This window comes from Canis lupus, chromosome 4 (genome assembly GCF_048164855.1).
Source record: "Canis lupus baileyi chromosome 4, mCanLup2.hap1, whole genome shotgun sequence".
NCBI lineage: Eukaryota > Metazoa > Chordata > Mammalia > Carnivora > Canidae > Canis > Canis lupus.
The window spans coordinates 67,700,861-67,720,080 of record NC_132841.1 but is presented as its reverse complement, the minus strand read 5'-3'; the positions used below and the strand labels follow the sequence as shown (position 1 = coordinate 67,720,080).

Here is a 19,220-nt window from a genome sequence, read left to right as displayed (position 1 = left end):
AAAAACAAAAACACAACCAGAGGGCTACCCATTGAAATGTATAGTTCCCAGAAGGAAAATGAAAAGAAAGCAACCAAGGATAATTTGTTGCAACTTGGTCCCCTTAGAAAGAATCAGATTCCTCAGAACTAACACAAGCTAAAGTTGGGGGGAAGAACCTAGTCAGGTATAGCGGGCCTGAGCCCATACATTAAAATAACCTTTATGCCTGGAGGCTAGAGTGAAAATCCTGTCTTTCCAAATTAATGGAAGCTTTCCATTTCAGTGGTGGCATCTTCAGGCAGCAAAATCAATGAGGAATGAAAACAGATTTATCTTTTGGGTTTCGCAGAGCAGCAAATGCTTAGTGCATCTAGTTGAGTTGGGAGTAATTTATAAAAGCCACTCTGTAGCTGCCCACCTAGAAATCTAGATACATGCATGTGAAAAATGGCAATTTATGAGATTCACCCCTATATTCATCTACCAAGCTTAAATCAAAGCCAATGATTAGATAGGTTTGCCTATTCCTACAAGTTGCCAGGCAGGATGAGTAGCACAAGTAGGTATCCGCAGTATAACCCCTTGAACTTACATCATCTCGGCAAATATACCTCTATTTTTAGTTATAGATATCTAACCTGCTCAATACCCCCTGAATACCTGTTGAAAGCTGGGAACAGGGATGCCTGGGTGGCTTAGTGGTTGAGAATCTCCCTTCAGCTCAAGGCGTCATCCCGTGGACTTGGGATTCAGGCCCACATCGGGCTCCCTGCTTCTCCCTTTGTCTATATCTCTGCCTCTCTCTCTCTCTGTGTGTCTCTCATGAATAAATAAATAAAATATTTAATAAGGAAAGAAAGAGAAGATAGGAAGGAAGGAAAGAAAGCCATGAACACTTTCTGAGAAAAAGTGCTCAGTGGTACACATGCATACATACCTGTGTCTAAGTTTCATACGATTTCAGAAAATTAATGGATCTTTAAAAACTCATTTACTGGGTCTAGGCTAGGAGATTTTACTTAAATAATTCTTATTGGCATCTTATTCATTCAACAAATATTATCCAGAGATATACACTAGGAGTTGGAGATACAATGGGGAGTAAAAACAAAGTCCCTGCTTTTATGATGTTTACTTTAGAAGGTTTTCTTGAACCTCTTGCCTTCATTAATGTACCTTTATTAGTATCCTACTTTACTTATATTCTTTCTTCTTTCCTTTTTCCTACCTACATCTTAGGCTGTGAGTGGTTTCTTTATGTAGAAACATCCCTCTGGAAAAATTGTAAATTTTATCTTTGGGGGCTTTCACTTCCCAGCACATCTCTGAATGCCTCTCTCCCCATTAGTGCAATAATCACTTCTGTGCTTCAGCAATCTAAGAAACCAATCTCAGGCACCTGTTGAGAACTTCTCAACTCCCAAATTCATCCTTCTCTAGCCTCCTCCTCATAAAGCTAACCCTTACCATGGATAGTGTTTAACCTCCTTCTGGGAATTAGGAATGTATATATAATTTTCAGAAACAAAACTTAAGACCACATTCACAGGATTCATCCTATGTTAGGTTAGGGTTGCCAGTTACCAAACAGAACCTTCTATTGGCTCTAAAGTATAGCATTGGCTTTAGTGGACATATTTTAATGCTATTGTGGCATTTATTCATACAATTAACAAAATATTTTGAGCATCTATGATAAATAGTGATGACGAGTATTCAGGAAGCAAAGATAAGACATTGTCTCTAGATGGTTTCTATCTCCTTGGACCAGAAATTGATCTTTAAAGCTGATTATTCAAGCAATTGACAATATCTTTCCCCTCTAAATATGATTACATATTAAAAATTAACATAAACTTTGAGAATTTCACCTTTCTAATTAATGGAAAGTTGTGTACACATTTAATTGAGGAATGAATATATATTTTAATCTTTAGGAATATCAGAATAATATTGCCAAACTTTTGAGTGAAATGAAAATCAAAGAGGAGGGACATAAGATAGAAATAAGGAAACTTCATCAGGACATGCAGGAGAAAAGTAAGTTTTTTGTTTTTAGCTGACTGAATATTAAGACATAATTAAATAATTTAAATGCATGTATGGACTTCTTTCAGTAATTGCCAATATTCTTGAATGAACATTGCCTTGATACATTTTTTGAAAGATTTTATTTATTTATGTAAGAGAGAGCAAAAGAGCACATGCATGAGGAGCGGCAGAGGGAGAGGGAGAAGCAAGCTGCCCACTGAGCAGGGAGACTGATGTGGGGGCTCAATACCAGGACCCTGGAATCATGACCTGAAGCTGAAGGCAGGCACTTAACCGACTGAGCCATTCCAGTGTCCCTGCCTTGATACATTTTAATTTAATTTTGTACCTTTCTATATGTTTATTCAATATAAATTACAACATTTCTAAACTAGATTTATGGTTTTTGCACTTAACATTACTTAATATGAAGCAGTTAATGTCCTTACAAGATTATAGTGAAATGTATAATTAATAACTTTGATATTTATACACCCTGCATATGGAATATTATTTCAGTAATGAAATTTCCTTCTCTCACTAAAGCAGGTTTTATGAACTTATTTTGAATTAACTGGTTTCATGAAAATAATAAAAACTTTTCATAGTATGGCTCATACTTCTACATCTATAAACTTCTAGGAGAAAGCATAGGAGATAATCTTTGTGAACCTGAGTTAGCCACAACTTCCTAGAAAGAATTAAAAAACACAAACAATAAAGGAAAAATTCTAAACTGAATTTTATCAAAGTGACTAACTTCTGTCTTTCTTTTTTTTTTTTTTTTTTTTAACTTCTGTCTTTCAATATGGTTAAGTACTAGGCCCTGATCCTATAGACTCAATATGGCTCAAATTCATTGGGGAAAATGGAAAAAAGAGTCTCAGCAGAGAGAAAATAAAAGCCAAGACATATAGAGGGGGAGACATAGGACATTCTAGGGAATAATAGTCCATTTCCTACCTTTTCTTTGCTCCCACAGAAAGGTTAGCAAGAGAAGCCTAAAACCGTGGCTAGGGCTGGATTCTTTGATCCCTTAAATTGTAAGATAAAAAATGGGAAGTGATTAAAAGTTCTTGAGAAGGTGATGGCCATACTTTGAGGTGTGCTTTAGGAAGACTAATCTGGCAACAGCATGTAGGGTGTAGGGACTTGTGATTAAGAGCCTGGACACAGTCCAAGTGAGGAAAAACCAGGCTTGAAACTAAATAAGTAGTAGATTAGTCCTGGATGGAGAACCTTTGTTAGTGGAGCTAATCAATAATTGATTTTCTTTTCTTCCTATAGTCAGAAATTTCCTTGAGGCTCCCATCCTGGATGACATGGTGTCATTAATAGGAATAGGAAAGTTGAGAGAAGAGGAAATTTGATGAAGCATAGACATGTGGTGTGACTATGACAGAGACCTAATCATGTAGAATAGAGTTTAGCAAGGGTTTCATGTAGCTCTAAAATCATCCAGTAATTTGGAGCCCTCTGTACCTAGGAATCCAGGCTTTGTGTCTCTCTCTAACCTCTCTAACCACTAAGTCTCCTATTTATTCTCTCTCATATATGTGTGTGCGTGTGTGTGTGTGTGTGTATATATATATGTATATATATATACACTACATATATATATATATATAACTGATGTTTAAGAATACAGGTCAGTTTATTTGTTGAAAAGCACTTCATGGGACACCTGGGTGGCTCAGTGGTTGGGCATCTGCCTTTGGCTCAGGGCATGATCACCTCGTCTGGGATGAAGTCCTGCATTGGGCTCCCTGCATAGAGCCTGCTTCTCCCTCTACCTATGTCTCTGCCTCACTCTCTCTCTCTCTCTGTCTCTCATGAATAAATAATTTTTTTTAGAAAAGCACTACATGGGGGTGCCTTGGTGGCTCAGTTAGTTAATCGTCTGCCTTTGGCTCAGGTCATGATCCCAGGATCCTGGGATGGAGCTCTGCATTGGGATCCCTGCTCAACAAGAAACCTGCTTCTCCCTCCCCCCACCCCAGCCCCTCTCCCCAGCTTGTACTCTCTCTCTAATAAATAAATACAATATTTTTTTAAAAAAGCATTTCATGGGTAATCTTTATGTCTCAAGCATTTTGCATGGGCTTGTCAAAAATATATAAAAGCTACCCTGCATACAAATGGTTTCTAAAAGATATGTTTTTATTAATAAAATTTATCTTATAGATTATTTAAAATGCTAAGAAATACAAGCTTATAAGCTTTTTGAAATGTTAAGATGAGTTAATTTTATTTTTGTTCAGTTGAGTCAAATGAAGAAAAACATAAAGAACTGATAGAGAAAAAGGAGCTGGAAATTTCAGAGTTAAATGCAAAGTTAAGAACTCAAGAAAAGGAAAAACAAAGTGAAATAATCAAATTACAATTAGAGGTAAGTGCACAAGTCTGCTAAATTTGAAGATGCATCTCTTAGTCGAGACTGGACTTTGGGTTTTTTTCATCACAGTGAGATAAATTTCAGGAGTAGACCCAACTCACACACACACACACACACAGCCTCACTCTCCATCACAAGCAGTTCTCAAACATCAGATAATGGTAGCTACCCTGCCTTTCAGCACTTGGCCGGAAGGTAGGACTCTTCAGTTGTTCAAAGGGTCCTGTTTTCCACAGAGGGTACTGTTTCCTCTGAGACTGGAGATTTGTGATTTCCCCACGCTTTGCAGCTGAGTCTATGTAAGCTTCATAGGACTACCATTCCAGCAGTGGAGATAATGTTTCTAGTCCTTAACATTTTTCTCTCCTCAGCAGAAACTGTGATACCACAGTAAATCAATTAGAAATTCCTTCAGCTTTTAAAAATTGGTAAGTGGCTCCCTAATAAACGTATAGAAAATACTTATACGGGCAGACAAACCAGTTTTTTTTAATGTTAAAGGGACTTCAAATAGTGCATATCAAAGGCTACAGTTCCAGTTCTAGGTTCCAAAGCCTTTTCAGGAGGTTGTTTAACCTATGTCAGAATCTCAAAGACATAGATGTTTTGACAATATATTTGTTCTTTAAAATTTTTTTCTTGCTTCTAATCATCTCCACTTCCATCATTCTTCCATTGCTCTTTCCCAGCCTGACTCCCACTTTACTTTATGTAGTCAGAATTCACCAGCTTCATTAAGATAACTTCCTATTCATGTTCATGAACGTTTGGTATCTCTTGGTGAGGTACAATGGTGAAATCTGTAGAATCTTTGAGCAAAAGGGGACTGATGTTGACTTGAGAGGCATTTTGCTGCTGCTACCATCTCTGGTCAAGTATGCCCACAACCCACAGAAAGGATGGGCTGAATAGCCCACTGAGATACAATAGGCTATGTTTCAAGATCTACCCACAACCCACAGAGAGGATGGGCTGAATAGCCCACTGAGATACAATAGGCTATGTTTCAAGATCTACCATCAACTTCCAATCCATTTACTGAAAATGTGCATTTTGTTTGATATCTGTACTCTGTCGCTGGAGCCCAAGTCTATTGTTATACTGATACATAGAACGCTCTTCATTGTTCATCTTCATTGTAGATATCCATTTCCCTCCGTAAACCAGAACACAATCCAATCTCACAGTTTGTGTTTAGACCACAGAGAGACTACACTGAACTCAGCCTGTAGGGAAGAATTATAATGGAAGATTTTGAAGAAAAAAAAATATATATATACATATATATGCGTGTGTGTGTGTGTGTGTGTATGACCTGTAAGAATGACCTGTGAGAATTTTTAAACCTGATTCAGTTTAATGTCAAACCAGTAAGAGTTCAAACTAAATCAACAAAATGGTATACAAATTCTACTACTTAGCCTCAAGGGTTTTACAGAAGGGTATAGGAGTTCTTATCCCATGACTGTTGACTACACTATGTTTTCTTTTTATAAAAGGACATTCATGGTAACATGAAAATATTTTTATCCATCTTTAAGTTAACTAGATTCCCAATCCTGCTTATCTAGATTCTCTACCTAATGTCTTAACAAAAAGATTATGCTGACTCTATCCCAGAATCTCTAACGTACTGCCCAGGCATTTGGTACTTTTTAAAAACTCTCCAGGTAATTTTAACATGCAGCAAAATTACTCTTGATTGAGTGTTCTTTGCTCTTTCTTAAAAACTGTTTCTTAAAGAAAGACTTCTGTATCTTATGTTATACAGAGAATATACTTAAATTATAGGTGTGTTAAAAAAAATATAATGGATTATGCTAAGAGCTATAGAAATAATTGTTTCTAGTTGTCTAGCTAGAATGTTCTCAATTAACTTTCTTTTTAAACTTGATTCAGTTTGATGCCAAACTAGCAAGAGTTCAAACTAAATCAAAACCATATCCAGATTCTACTATTTTGCCACAGAGTATCTACAGAAGGGTATGTGAGATTTTCTTCCTTAGCTATTGCTTAAGAAAATAATCTTTTTAATGTGTTTCTATAAAAGCTATCTAGTATTTACTATTAATGTACTTAACAGTTTTTCTTAAAATATATCACACAATCAGAAAGGTACTGAGTTTTGAATAATCTTTAAAGGTCACTTTCAATTTGAGGTGCCTGGGTGGCTCAGTTAAGCATCGAACTCTTGATTTCAGCTCAGGTCATGATCTCAGTATCATGAGATTGAACCCTCCATCCAGCTATGCACTCCGCATGGAATCTGCTTGAGAGATTCTCTCTCTCTCTCTCCTCTCCCTTTCCCTCTCCTTCCCTCTCCCCCTCCCAACTGCATGCAGGTAGAAGCATTCTCCCTCCCTCCCTCTCTCTCTCTCTACCTTTCTCTGTGTGTGTGTGTGTGTGTGTGTGTGTGTAAAATAAATAAATAAAATCTTTAAAATTCACTTTCAATTTAAAATAATAAATCTTAGCAGTAAATTAAAACGTTAGAGAAGTTCTTTGACTCTGGACCATCTAAGGAATTCTATAATATAGTCTGAACTCAAGTTGACCTACTATTCTGAAGTTATTTAGGCACTCAGATAATAGATTTTTGTTCAGATCCTCCTTTATGGTTTATAACTTTCAGCTATATAGAGAGGAGGGAATAAATCAGAAGAAATGGTGCTAATATATATTTTGATATCCTTATTCCAGTTTTACTCCATAAGCCTCCTAAAAATAAATTATAAACCTTTCAAAATAAGCTTTTATTTATTTTTTAAAGATTTTATTTATTTATTCAGGAGAATACACAGAGAGGAGAGAGAGAGAGGCAGAGACACAGGCAGAGGGAGAGCAGGGTCCATGCACAGAGCCTGACGTGCTACCCGACCCCAGGTCTCCAGGATCACACCCCGAGCCGAGCCGAAGGCGGCGCTAAACCACTGAGCCACCCGGGCTGCCCCTAAGCTGTCTTTTAAAATATCTACTTAAACCAGAAATGCAGTTTTTGTTGTTATTTTATTGTGTCTTGTATTCAATCTTACTATTTCTGAATAGCAATAACAAATTTATTTGTTTTATTTAGAAGCTTCAACATCTTCAAGAAGAAAAAAACAAAGAGATTGCAGTTCTCCGTAATACCATTCACGATTTAGAGCAACGCCTCTCTCTTGACAAAGATTCTCAACTTAAACCTATTGGCACAGGTTCTTACCTTAAGCGTAGACGGTTTTGATTAGGGCAGTAAATTCATTAGTTGCTACTCAATTTCTCTAAAAGCAGTTGAAAATTTACCTCTATCATTAACATATTGCCTAAATAATAATGAGAACAGAGAGCTTTAAACTTTTTAAATTGAGTTTATTTAAACAAATCCACATTTGGTCAATTATGCACTACATTCTTGCTTAATAGTATTAACCATATAGGAGTTCAGGTTTATAGGACTTAGTTTACCTATTGAACCATCATTGACTATGGAAATACTTTCTAAGCAATCAAGATATAGACAACATTCTTTTATCTTTTCCATTACAACTTTCAAGATAGACTATCTCAAATTTTAAAGAGGGTGATACAATGCTAGATAAAGAAACAAGATATAAAGGCTTCATGTATATGTGATAGTAAAAACCAAGATATGACTCTTAGATATACAAAGTGTAAATGGATATTTAAAATATTTGTGTCAGTATTTCTGGAACCTAAAAGATAGAATTCACTGAGTTCTTTAAAGGTTTAATCAGTTAAAAATGTAAGATTAAAAAGACTAAATGTTTTTTTGAGAAATAAGTAAAGAAAAAAATGGAAAACATGTCTTTGTTGTTCTTCCTCCATTCTAAATTGCTAACTATCCAACAGAAACCCCTAGGTCATAGTTTATGTCTCTGTTTTCATTAATGCAAGTAGAATGCTGGAAAAAGAAAAAGAAAGACATATTAACCAAATGCTGCAATCACCTTTTATAATAAAATAATGAAAATATGGTTTGGGTCAAAATTTCTCTGACTTAAACTTTAAAATTTGGAGGCCAATATAATAGATTTCTTTGTACAAATCCGATTCTTATTTTTGGATCATTATTATTGTGGTAGCTTGTAAAAAGCTGGAAATGAAATTGTCTAGGCTGACTTGGGGAATATATCCTATTTAAAGTATTTAGTATGTAAGTCATTTTCACATTTTGGTCTTATATTTTCAGCTTCAATTGGTGCTGGCTTCTGTGGGCCTGAGCTGCTGACTTGCTTGTCATGCAGCTGGAGGCCAACGTCACTGTCAAGACTCAATGACGTTCTCCTCTGCCCAAAGTCCCTGTCAGCTGCATAAAGAGGGGAGGGTTTCTTTACATTGTCAGGTGATTGCAGACCCTGTCTTTTCAAATATCAGATGTCGTCAGTGTCAGCATCAGCTGCTAGGGGCCAACCCTGAATCTCTAGGCAATTTGCAGAGTAACTGGTTTCTACATCCCTTTCGTCAGAGCTGATTTTGTGGAACAGAAAGTTGTAAACTTTCACTTCCTGCTGGCATATCTCAGTTGTCTGGGTGGCCCTGTCTCTGGTGGTCCTTGTGCTTATGGTGGCGATGAAGGCCTTGAGGTGCAGGATGCTCGGAAACATCTGGTTCTTCTGGTTGCTGATTCTCTGAAAGCTCATCATTCCCATGAGGCATCAGCCGATGCCAATGCTTGTGATGATGATGATGATGATGGTGAAGGTGGTGGTCATGGGGATGTGGTTGGGGAGCCTCAGTTGTGCTTTCCACGGTGCCTGAAGATACCATTTTACAGACCTCTTCATCTTCCAGGACCTAGAACAAATTTATAATTACTTATCAACAAGTGTATAGATTTAGCAGAAGTGCACAAAAAATTATCTGTAGAGCTAACATATGTAAAATTCAAACCAGCTACTTAGGATTGAACTTGCTTTGTTTTTCTAACCTCTTATTAATGAGATAAAAACTTGATATCAGTTTCAACACCTAGCCTTTTTAAAAAATTTGGTTCCCATTATACCTAATTATAAAGTGCTTCTTGTGCAAAGTTTGCATTTAACCAAAGAATCCTCAAGCATCTCACAAAAGAATTAACATTAATGTTTTGCAAGTAGATAAAATAGAGCATAAGACAATTAAAATTCAGCAGTTCACCTAAGTTTCCATACTGGTTAAATCAACAGCTGAATTCAAATTTTCCTCACCAAGAGAATTTCCCAAATTTTTAAGAATTCTGAAGAATTTAAGAGATACGTAAGGCTTAAAACGAAAGCAAACCACTGAACTTACATCTGCAAAAGTAAAACTAAAACTGGCTAAATAACTTACATTAAACAAATACCAAATCTTAAAAGCAGTAGAACTACATGGAACCTTTTACACCTGTGTCAATCTACTCTTCTGTTCAAATTTAATGTTATATCCTGAAGCAAACCAATTCTCTCTGAGAGCTCAAAAATGCCAATAAACTCTCCTCAAAATGGGTTGTTTTTCATGCCTCAGCTTATGTCAGGAAATGTTTTGAACTTCACTAATTTTGCTACTGTGTCTCTACTGTAGAGCTGTCAGCTGCAAGTAGCAAATTACTGCCCATCTTCCACTGAGCAAAAGATTCCATTCTGCATCAATCTGTTAATTTGCTGCAAGTCTTTTTTTTTTTTATTATTGTTTCGTGTGCCCATACATCATAGGCTCAAAGCTTACAGATACAGCAATATCATATGAAACTTCTACCTAGAGTGATTTGTAAGTAAAGTTAGAGAGTATTTGGTCTCTCAAACTGATTTTCTAAGTGGTATGATTCAGTGTTTTGAAAAGTTAAAAATTCTACTGGATTTTGCGTACAATTATTAAATGCTATATTTTTTGGTTATTTCTGAATTACTTTTGAAAACTTAATGCAATTTTTAAAGTTTTTATTCAATTTCCAGTTAAGACAACAGTGTATGTTGGCAAATCAAACTTCAAAAAATATATACAAAAAAAAAAAAGACAACAGTGTAATATTAGGTTCAGGCATACCATACAGTGATTTAACACTTCCATACAACACCTGGTGCTCATCACAACAAATGAATTCCTTAATCCCCATCACCTTTTTAACCCAATCCATCTGGTAACCATCAGTCTGTTCTCTGTAGTTAAGAGTCTGTTTCTGGTTCTTGGTTTGCCTCTCTCTCTTTTCTCCCTTTGCTCGTTTGTTCGTTTCTTTTTTCTTTTTTTTTTTTTTTTTTTTGCTTTATTTTTTATTTTATCTTATTTCTTTTTATTTTTTCCAAGTTTTTACTTAGATTCCAGCTAGTTAACATACAGTGCAATATTAGTTTCAGGTGTAGAATTTAGTGATTCATCAGTTACATATAACACCCAGTGCTCATCATAAGTACCCTCCTTAATCCCCATCCCTCCATCCAGCAACTCTCGGTTTGATCTCCACAATTAAGAGTCTGTTTCTTGATTTGCCTCTCTTTTTGTTCTCCCCATGTTCATTTGTATTTCCCTGATGATCAGTGATGTTGAGCATTTCTTCATGTGTCTGTTGGCCATCTGTAATATGGCCATTTCTGGGCTGAAGGCAGCGCTAAACCAGAACCATTTCTTCTTTGAAAAAATGTCCATGTGTACTGCCCATTTTTTAATTGGATTATTCATATTTTTTGGCGTTGAGTTTTAGAAGTTCTTTATATATTTTGGATACTAACCCTTTATTAGATATGTCATTTGCAAGTACCTTCTCCCATTCCATAGGTTGCCCTTTAGTTTTGTTTCCTTCACTTTTGAAAATTTAATAATACACAAAATTTGATAAACTTAGTAACAAGCTGATAAATGTTTAAAATGCACTACATAATGCTCTAAATGTTCAGATTGATAGTAGTCTAATTTCAAAAATCAATTACTATATTTTGTTGATCCTACAATGTATTTTTTTTCACATTTTGTTTTTAAAATCAGAATGCATCCTACTGTTGATGGTGACATTGCATCCTACCTTTACTGATAACATTTTTTAATAGTACATAAATTAAGGTGTCATGATTGATGGCATCTAGGACACAATGAAATAGGAATACTCTTAATTTTTTTTTTGGTATATAAGATATATATGGTATATTATTCCTATTCACAAGTGGTTTGTAAATTTTAAGCATGTTATGGGAAGTGTTTCTGCATTTGTTTCAATATAACTGAGTATAATTATACTATTAGGCACTTGCAAAAATGCCAAATACTAAAATAAACCCAAAATATGAGGAATCAATATAGCTAGCATTTATAAGCACTTAATAGAAGTTAAACATTGAGTTAACTCTTTATTTGCACCTCAGACTTCCCATCTTTAAAAGCGGTAGAATAATTTAAAAAATAATAAATAAATAAATAAATAAAATAATTTTTTAAAAAGCAGTAGAATAAGTTTCACAGGATTATAATTAAGATTAAAATGTGGAAAATTATATAACTATAGTAATTAATCTGTTGTGCTTCATAACAACTAAATTAGTTAATTAATTCATTAAAAATTGAGATTGCTTTTTTTACAACTGGAAAAATCTGAAGGATGTATAGCTCACAAACAAAATTCAGAATTATTTTTAAACCTGAGTTCAAATTTTGCCAATTTGCTCTATTAAGGAAAACTGTTTGGAATTATTTTCAACATTGGACAGGGGGAGGCTAGTTAATATAAATTAAAATCCATTCCTTGAGTATCTTTTTATAAATAGTATTTTAAAAGAGAGCTTCTCCTAACAAGGAAGAAATATTCTCACGGTTAAGAGAGAAATATCGGTAACGAGTAAAAAACCTATTCCAGGGCAGCCCAGATGGCTCAGTGGTTTAGTGCTGCTCTCAGCCCAGGGTGTGAACCTAGAGACCTGGGATCGAGTCCCACGTCGAATTCCCCGCATGGAGCCTGCTTCTCCCACTGCCTGTGCCTGTGTCTCTTTCTCTCTGGGTCTCTCATGAATAAATAAATAAAATCTTAAAAAAAAATCTATTCCACTGTTAAATAAACATGGCGATTCTAACTACAGAATAGGCAGCCAGTGTAAGGGCTTCCTGGAAAAGCTGATAGTTTTACATCCTTGATAAATTAAGTAGCTATCTGGGCCCCAATTCCATTTTGGGTAATGCCATGAATAAGCTTTGCTATCACTATGCTCTTGTGTGAACATATTCAGGCTATTACAATAATGTTATTTTATGTTGGCTGAATTCTTTGACCACTTTGAACACATGCAACATCATTTGGTGGTATTTGAAATATGCAATCTACAAAATCTACACTGATTTTGTCTTCAAACTCCTCCTAGATAAAAGCAGCAATACAGATCTTGTAAAGATGTCTTACAGTATGTTACATAATAGAAAGAGGGGGTAATTATAAAAATTACTGTTGTCGTTTATTTTTCACATACCAACAGAAACATTGATTAGCTAACTAGTCATGAAACACTAACTTATTTAGATATCTCTTAAAAGATTTTCTCTTTTCTCCCAGTGAAAATAATTGAGAAAAATAAAATACCGTGAGAGAGCAGTTTCCACATTTCTCTTCACAGTAAGCCCTCTTAATGGCTTCTTCTACATATGGAAAAGTTAGGAAGGAGTAAGGCAAACCAAGATGATATACAAGACGGCCACATCTAAAAAGAAAAAAAGAAATACAATATCATTACAACATTTTCTGTATCATGATTGTACTCAAGCAGTTTGGGTTAGATATTGTTGGTTTAATGGTCTTTTTTTTTTTTTTTTTTTTTTTTTTTGGTTTAATGGTCGTTTTAACTAAGACCCATTCACAACTTCAGTAAATTTCCTTGAATGGGGTCTCAAATGAGCTCCCTGACACTGAATACCAGCTTAGGTCACAGCACAACGACAGTAAGTCTAACCCTAGCATTTCAAAATGTTATAGATATGCCACTATTAATATCAAAACTACATAGTTTAGCTATTGTGACTTGGTCAAATATAATTTGGTAATAGACATAAAATCTACCAATGCCCAAACCACCAACCTATCATAAATTGGGCTCTGCAAATCACATGAGGTTTTCATAACTGCTATGGCAGCACAAATTCCACACAAGAAAAAAATCACAGTACAACAAAAAAGATCCTCATGTCTTGGTCCCACTTATTTAAAAAATATATCTGATGCAACAAAAAATTTCAGTATAATGAAAGAAATGAAACTATAATACTTGGTATTCTCAGAAATAGTGGAGTTGAAATGTCCTTCTTGCCTACATTTTACCCAGCATATATAATATTATGTGAATATCAAGGAGCTACACTTTGCAACTATCTAAATTAGAAGTTTGCAATCCTAAAAGAATATATAATATTAAAAATATTTAGAATAAGATGAATTAGGGCTTAGGCCTAAACAGAGTCTGGCTTCACCATTTCTGAAAAGTCAGAAAAAAACAGCACCAACTAATCAAATAACGTAAGCACTGAGGTTCCTTCAAAATACAAATGTTTTATTCATTCATGGGATCAAAAGCAGATTTATGCAGATTTGACATAAATGATTAACACACTCTATAGTTCAGAAATTCAGGTATGTAGCTTTTATACTGTTAATCAGAGTAGAGATAAGCAAGTGATCTGCAAAGTATAGTTATTCATCTGCAAAATTCTCAAGTTAGATTTGTACATGATATACAAATTGATCCTTCTTTTTCAAGATGCCAATCTATGGGGGGAAAATGTATAGTTAATTTTCTCTATTTCCCTACAAGAATGGTGAATTCTTTGCACAAAAGAGTCATTTCAAAAACATTAAAACCAAACATTCTAATGTGCTCACTCTGAGTACCTGGTAATAAAACAAAAGAAGATTTCTTATTTCAAATCACTTGCTATTAAATGAAAAGCAGGTTATATTTTAATTTGGGGTGTGTGTGTGTGTGTGTGTACATACCTGTCATATATGAGGAAGTCATCCTTTTTCCCATTTAAGAGAGTCCAGACATCTGTTTGATTTTCTTCTTGTTGATAAACAGGAATGTGCTCTGAAACCTTATTTTTAAGATACATATATTTTAATTGAGAAGAGAGTCCTTGATGATTAACAACAACATAAGAGATGTTCAAAAATCCTTCTTTCTCCAGCTTTACCCGCAGGTCTTCCAATCTAAAATATTTGGGAAAAATACAAAAAAAGGAATAGTCTCATTTACTCTATTAGAGATTTCTCTCTCCTTGCTATTTTTCACATGAAACTCTTTCACTATTTTTTACTTATCTCTTCTTTGTATTGTCGTAAAAAATTAAAACTTCTGTTTTTTTCGATTTATTGAGCAATTGTGTTCAGTTAATACCAAACACCAAATGGTTGCACAAGAAATAGCTCATTTGGTCCTCAAATTAATAATACAAAGTGTGTATTTTTTAATCCATCTGACAGAATATTCTACCCAATAAATACTGAATAACCCAACAAATAAAAAAACATTTGTTATACATATAATTTATGTACACATATATATGTTAAATGACACAAGACATTTGGTGGCAATCTAGTGTTGATTCTACTCCAGCAAAGCACAGTATTTGCTTCCTGTATAAAAATAACTTACATATTTGCAGGATTATGTTTTAGAATATTTCCTTACACAAGTAATACATATTTAGTAGGACATTTATAAAATATAGGTCCACAAAATGAAGACAATTGTTCTATAATCCCAGGAAAACCACTATAAATTCTTTTGGTGTATATCCCCCTAGTACTTTCTTCTAATATGTTTTATGCAAACTTGTATAGTTTTTCTAATAAACACATCTTTTCCATTTCTATTTTTATTTCATGTATGTATGTATTTAATAGCTTTCCCCTTGAGAAATCCTAGACCACAGAAAGCCTCTCACCTGGATGCCTGCAGTATGCACAGGTATCAGCTGGCTTGAAGAAGAGCAACCACTGTCACTGAACCACTTGAGTTCAGCATTGGATTTTGATCCCTTATGCTCCAGGCTGGAGGTTGCTTACAAAAGGAGCTTTGTCCCTGGCTCTCTGCTCCTCCCCACGGGAGAAGACAGAGAGCCAGGGCAAGCCCCAGGCTTCTCCACATTGCTGGGGTTGTCCTGTAAAAGAGGAAATCTTTCTGTCATCTTCACAGGTGACCTCAAAGTCATCACCAGGAATTTCTATAAAGACAGCCAGTCCAATTCACCTTCCTATCAGTACCTAGCCTGTGAATTCTATCCCAGCGCTGCTAGCCTCATTATGTTGGGTCTCTCTGCACCAAATCTTCCCAGATGGAGTACAAAATCAGCCAGAGGCAGAGGAGTTATCAAAGTATCTCCTAACTACCTGGCTTGGCAAGATATTTTAGTAAGTATGCAATGGAGATTTGCCTGAACAGGCAGCCAAGTACTTGTCTAGGAGAAGATAAAAGTTTAGAAAAATTTTGAGATAGCCCCTATAACCAAATAACATTCTACAAATGATTTTGTTTTTAAGATGCACCAAGTTCTGGCTGCTGCTTTCTATCCTCCACCAATCTAAGAAAAGGAAAGGGTAAGTAGGGAGTCCTGCACAGAAATGGAAAAAGTCAGCATGGAAAGAGAACCCAGGAAGAAAAGAGGTGGCAAAAAGGACAATTTGCCAACCTGAAGGTGGCTTACATGGGGCTCTTCAGGTTCAAGCATTCTGTTTTTATAAGTCTCTTTGGTACAGCTCCCTTCTGTTCCTCTAATTCTTTAAAGTCTAACTCTATGTAAACAATAAAGGATATGAATCTCTTCAGGTATAAAAGCACCTGCCAAAATGTTACTACCACATCCCAGATAAATATGGACCAAAGAAGAAACCTAACCAAGGAAAACAGTTGGAAATAACTGCCCCTCTATCATTCCAAGCTCACTGCAATTTACACTCAGTCTACATACTGACTACCATGACTTTCAGGAAGTTTCTGTGACTAGGTGGCATGCTCTTGGGTAAAAAGATGCCCTCTCTGGGTAGAAAAGTTAAATATCTGACCAGAAATATTACCCCAAATAAGGCTAACTCTCTCAGTAGACAGGTACGCATAAAATAGGTGATTTGTAGAGAGGTTGTGATAATAAGGAAGACATTCAGCAGAGATGAGCCGAAAAGAAAAATCCACCCAGGAACAAGCTTATTCTGATATAAAAGTCTGTGGAGAGCAATCAGGACAACATTCTAGAACTAGGAAGCTGGCACACTTTCAGACTGGGATAAGTAAAAGAACTTTTGTAAGGGGTAGGGGAGGGAATGCGGAATAAGTTACCTAGAGTGAGCCCCAAATTAAGATGGGTATAGAAAGGCTAGAATCAGATTGACTGGAGCTCTCATGCACTGGTACATATAGATAGAAGTTTTAAAAACCTGACCAGGGGGATCGCTGGGTGGCTCAGTGGTTTAGCACCTGCCTTTGGCCCAGGGCGTGATCCTGGAGTCCTGGGATCAAGTCCTGCATCAGGCTCCCTGCATGGAGCCTGCTTCTCCCTCTGCTGTGTCCCTGCCTCTCTCTCTCTCTCTCTCTCTCTCTTCTCTCTCTCTCTCTCTCTGTGTGTGTGTGTGTCTCTCATGAATAAATAAATAAAATCTTTTAAAAAATAAAATAAATAAATAAACAAAAACCTGACTATCTTTCACATCATTTAACACGAACAAAATTCCTACCTATATAGGATATCTTGATAAGAGCCTAACAAAAGAGAAGAGAGAAAAAAATTAAATGATTTATTAAGGACACCCAACTATTCTAATATTTTTAAGATCCTAATATTTAAAAATAAAGGCTATGTCTGGACTAAATCTAGGGAATTTCTTTAGCTAGTATTTATATTGATGGTGCAAATTACCCTCGTCATAGCTAATCACTCATTGAGCATTTACAGAACTCTACCCAAGTGGTATTAAGCACCTCTGTATATCATGTCAGTTAATCCTTACAACTATGTGACCATCATCCTCCTCTTCTGCAGCTCAGGAAACCATGGCTAAGAGAGAGTTAGGCATCTGGCTCAACTCCACCTAGCTAGTAAGTCACAAAAGAGACTGGATTCAAACCAGTTCTGCTAAATCCAAAACATGATCTCTCAGCTATTAGATAGATCACCTCTAACAACTACAGTAGCCAGGGTTTAGTTAGTTTATGCCCTAGGATGGCAAAGAGAACATCAAAATAATTCAAGCTGTTTTGTTTCTTACTAGAATGGAGAGATTTCCCCTACTTTCTAGAATATAATTTCAGTAATTCTGGAATCTTCAGAATAAATTCAGCACTTGGCATGCTCACTTTACCATATACATAACTTACACACTTTCAAGTGGCTAAATATAAATGAAAAGACTTTTTTCCCTCATTTCGTTTTTTGATTAAAAAAAGGCATAAAGTCATTGGCAGAGAGTAGTGGATTATGGAGTTCACACAAATTTTCTTCTTTTGTTATGATCAATAGGCTGTTCTACTTCATTTTCTTAACATCATTTTTTACATAATTAACATTTGATTATAATTATAGCTATCAGATAGCCATATAAAATAATGAGGATAAGTAAATGGGAATTATTGGAAGCTGTTGAAAGTAGTTGTAAATTTCACTAATCTCAACACTTTTCGATCACAAAACTAGATTTTTTTTTTTTTTTTTACCAAATACAGGCTTACATTTGTTTTAAATTCCCCATTAAAAGGCAAAATATGCAGAAACTTTTTCCTGAACTTCAGACTGACATCTGAGGGTCCTTCCTCATTCACCTGAAAGCCCCACTTACCTTGTACACTGCAAAACTTTGCGTTTAATTCCAGGCCACCTGATTTGACATGGGTTTTAACTCTTTTAAGGGCAAGCACTTCTGTACAATGGACAGAACCTGTTCTCTCCCACCTGCCACCCCAGCTCTCTTTATTTTTTCCTGAAACTCTCACAATATCCCTGGACATTTCTACAGCATGTAGAATGGCCATATTTCAGTCTCTACCCTTCAAATCCATGGGCTGATTTTTCCTTAGAGTTCTCACTCTGCTTTTCAGTGGGAGATATTTAAGCTTGAACATGCAATACTGCTTATATAACAACACGACTGTTTGCAGAGTAACAGCATTCCATTTCTCCAGCCTCCCCTGCTCCCATCTTCAAGTGGAAGGCAGGCAGCAATCAGAGGACTGCCTAGTGCCGGGGCCAGAATCTCACCCACCACACCCAATTCCAGACTCTTTTGTTCTCTTTCTTCTATATTATTTCTATTTTATTTACCCATCTCCCTTTTTAAAAAAATCTATCCTGTCTTTAAAAATGACGGAAACATTTCATCAGACTCAAAATCAAATTATTTAGCCAACTCTAAAGGAATCAAATATTGGCAAATGCAAAGTTCCTACTTACACAACCCCTTCTGACCAGGCTGCTTCCCTTCTCTTTTCTCAGCTCTGCAGCTCTTCCAAGCCCCAGCCAGAAGCCCTGGTATTTATAGTCCTGTTGTTTACCTCTCTCCAGCAATAGTCCAAAGTTCATTGCCCGCTCTGACTGTGACCTTGCAAGCAGAGCAAACTCTTGAACTGATTATTATAAACAACTTAAAAGAAAGGATGTGCTGCCAAGCATAAAATAGGGGGAAAGTTTTTTTGCAATTACTGATTTATTTCCTATCCTTTTTAGTCACCCCAGTATCTAGAATTTAATGGTACAGTCGGGGGCGGGAGGAAGGGCTAAGGGTAAAAGGGCCTCCAAGTCATGTTCTTTTTCAAACTATAATAGGGAAAAACATTTGCTGAGCCAGCAAGTTAAGCTGCTGCTTTTTTAAAAAGGAAAAAAAAAGTTTTTCCTTTTGCTCTGTTGT

At 35.8% G+C, this 19,220-nt stretch overlaps 2 protein-coding genes across 4 annotated transcripts in view; one reads left to right on the top strand and one right to left on the bottom strand.

Moving 5' to 3' along the window:
• CCDC152 (coiled-coil domain containing 152) overlaps positions 1-16,954 on the top strand; it is a 32,006-nt gene extending 15,052 nt beyond the window's left edge. The window contains exons 5-9 of one of the 3 annotated variants that reach the window (XR_012030176.1): positions 1,920-2,022; positions 4,275-4,402; positions 6,308-6,391; positions 15,526-15,740; positions 15,870-16,954. Coding sequence is in view for 2 of the 3 variants with exons in the window: in XM_072824742.1 (XP_072680843.1) it covers positions 1,920-2,022; positions 4,275-4,402; positions 6,308-6,391; positions 7,482-7,631 (465 nt within the window). In the remaining variant the exon portion in view is untranslated. Of the gene's footprint in view, positions 1-1,919; positions 2,023-4,274; positions 4,403-6,307; positions 6,392-7,481; positions 10,245-15,525; positions 15,758-15,869 lie in introns of those variants that run through there. The other 2 variants (XM_072824743.1, XM_072824742.1) reach the window with 2 other exon arrangements.
• Positions 7,736-18,925, bottom strand: SELENOP (selenoprotein P). Its single transcript, XM_072824741.1, has 5 exons — positions 18,767-18,925; positions 15,275-15,490; positions 14,325-14,537; positions 12,921-13,038; positions 7,736-9,202 (listed from the first exon to the last, which is right to left on the bottom strand). The coding sequence occupies exons 2-5, from the start codon at positions 15,475-15,477 to the stop codon at positions 8,555-8,557; spliced, it is 1,182 nt and encodes a 393-aa protein (XP_072680842.1). The 5' UTR covers positions 15,478-15,490; positions 18,767-18,925; the 3' UTR covers positions 7,736-8,554.
• Between the last annotated feature and the right edge of the window lie 295 nt (positions 18,926-19,220).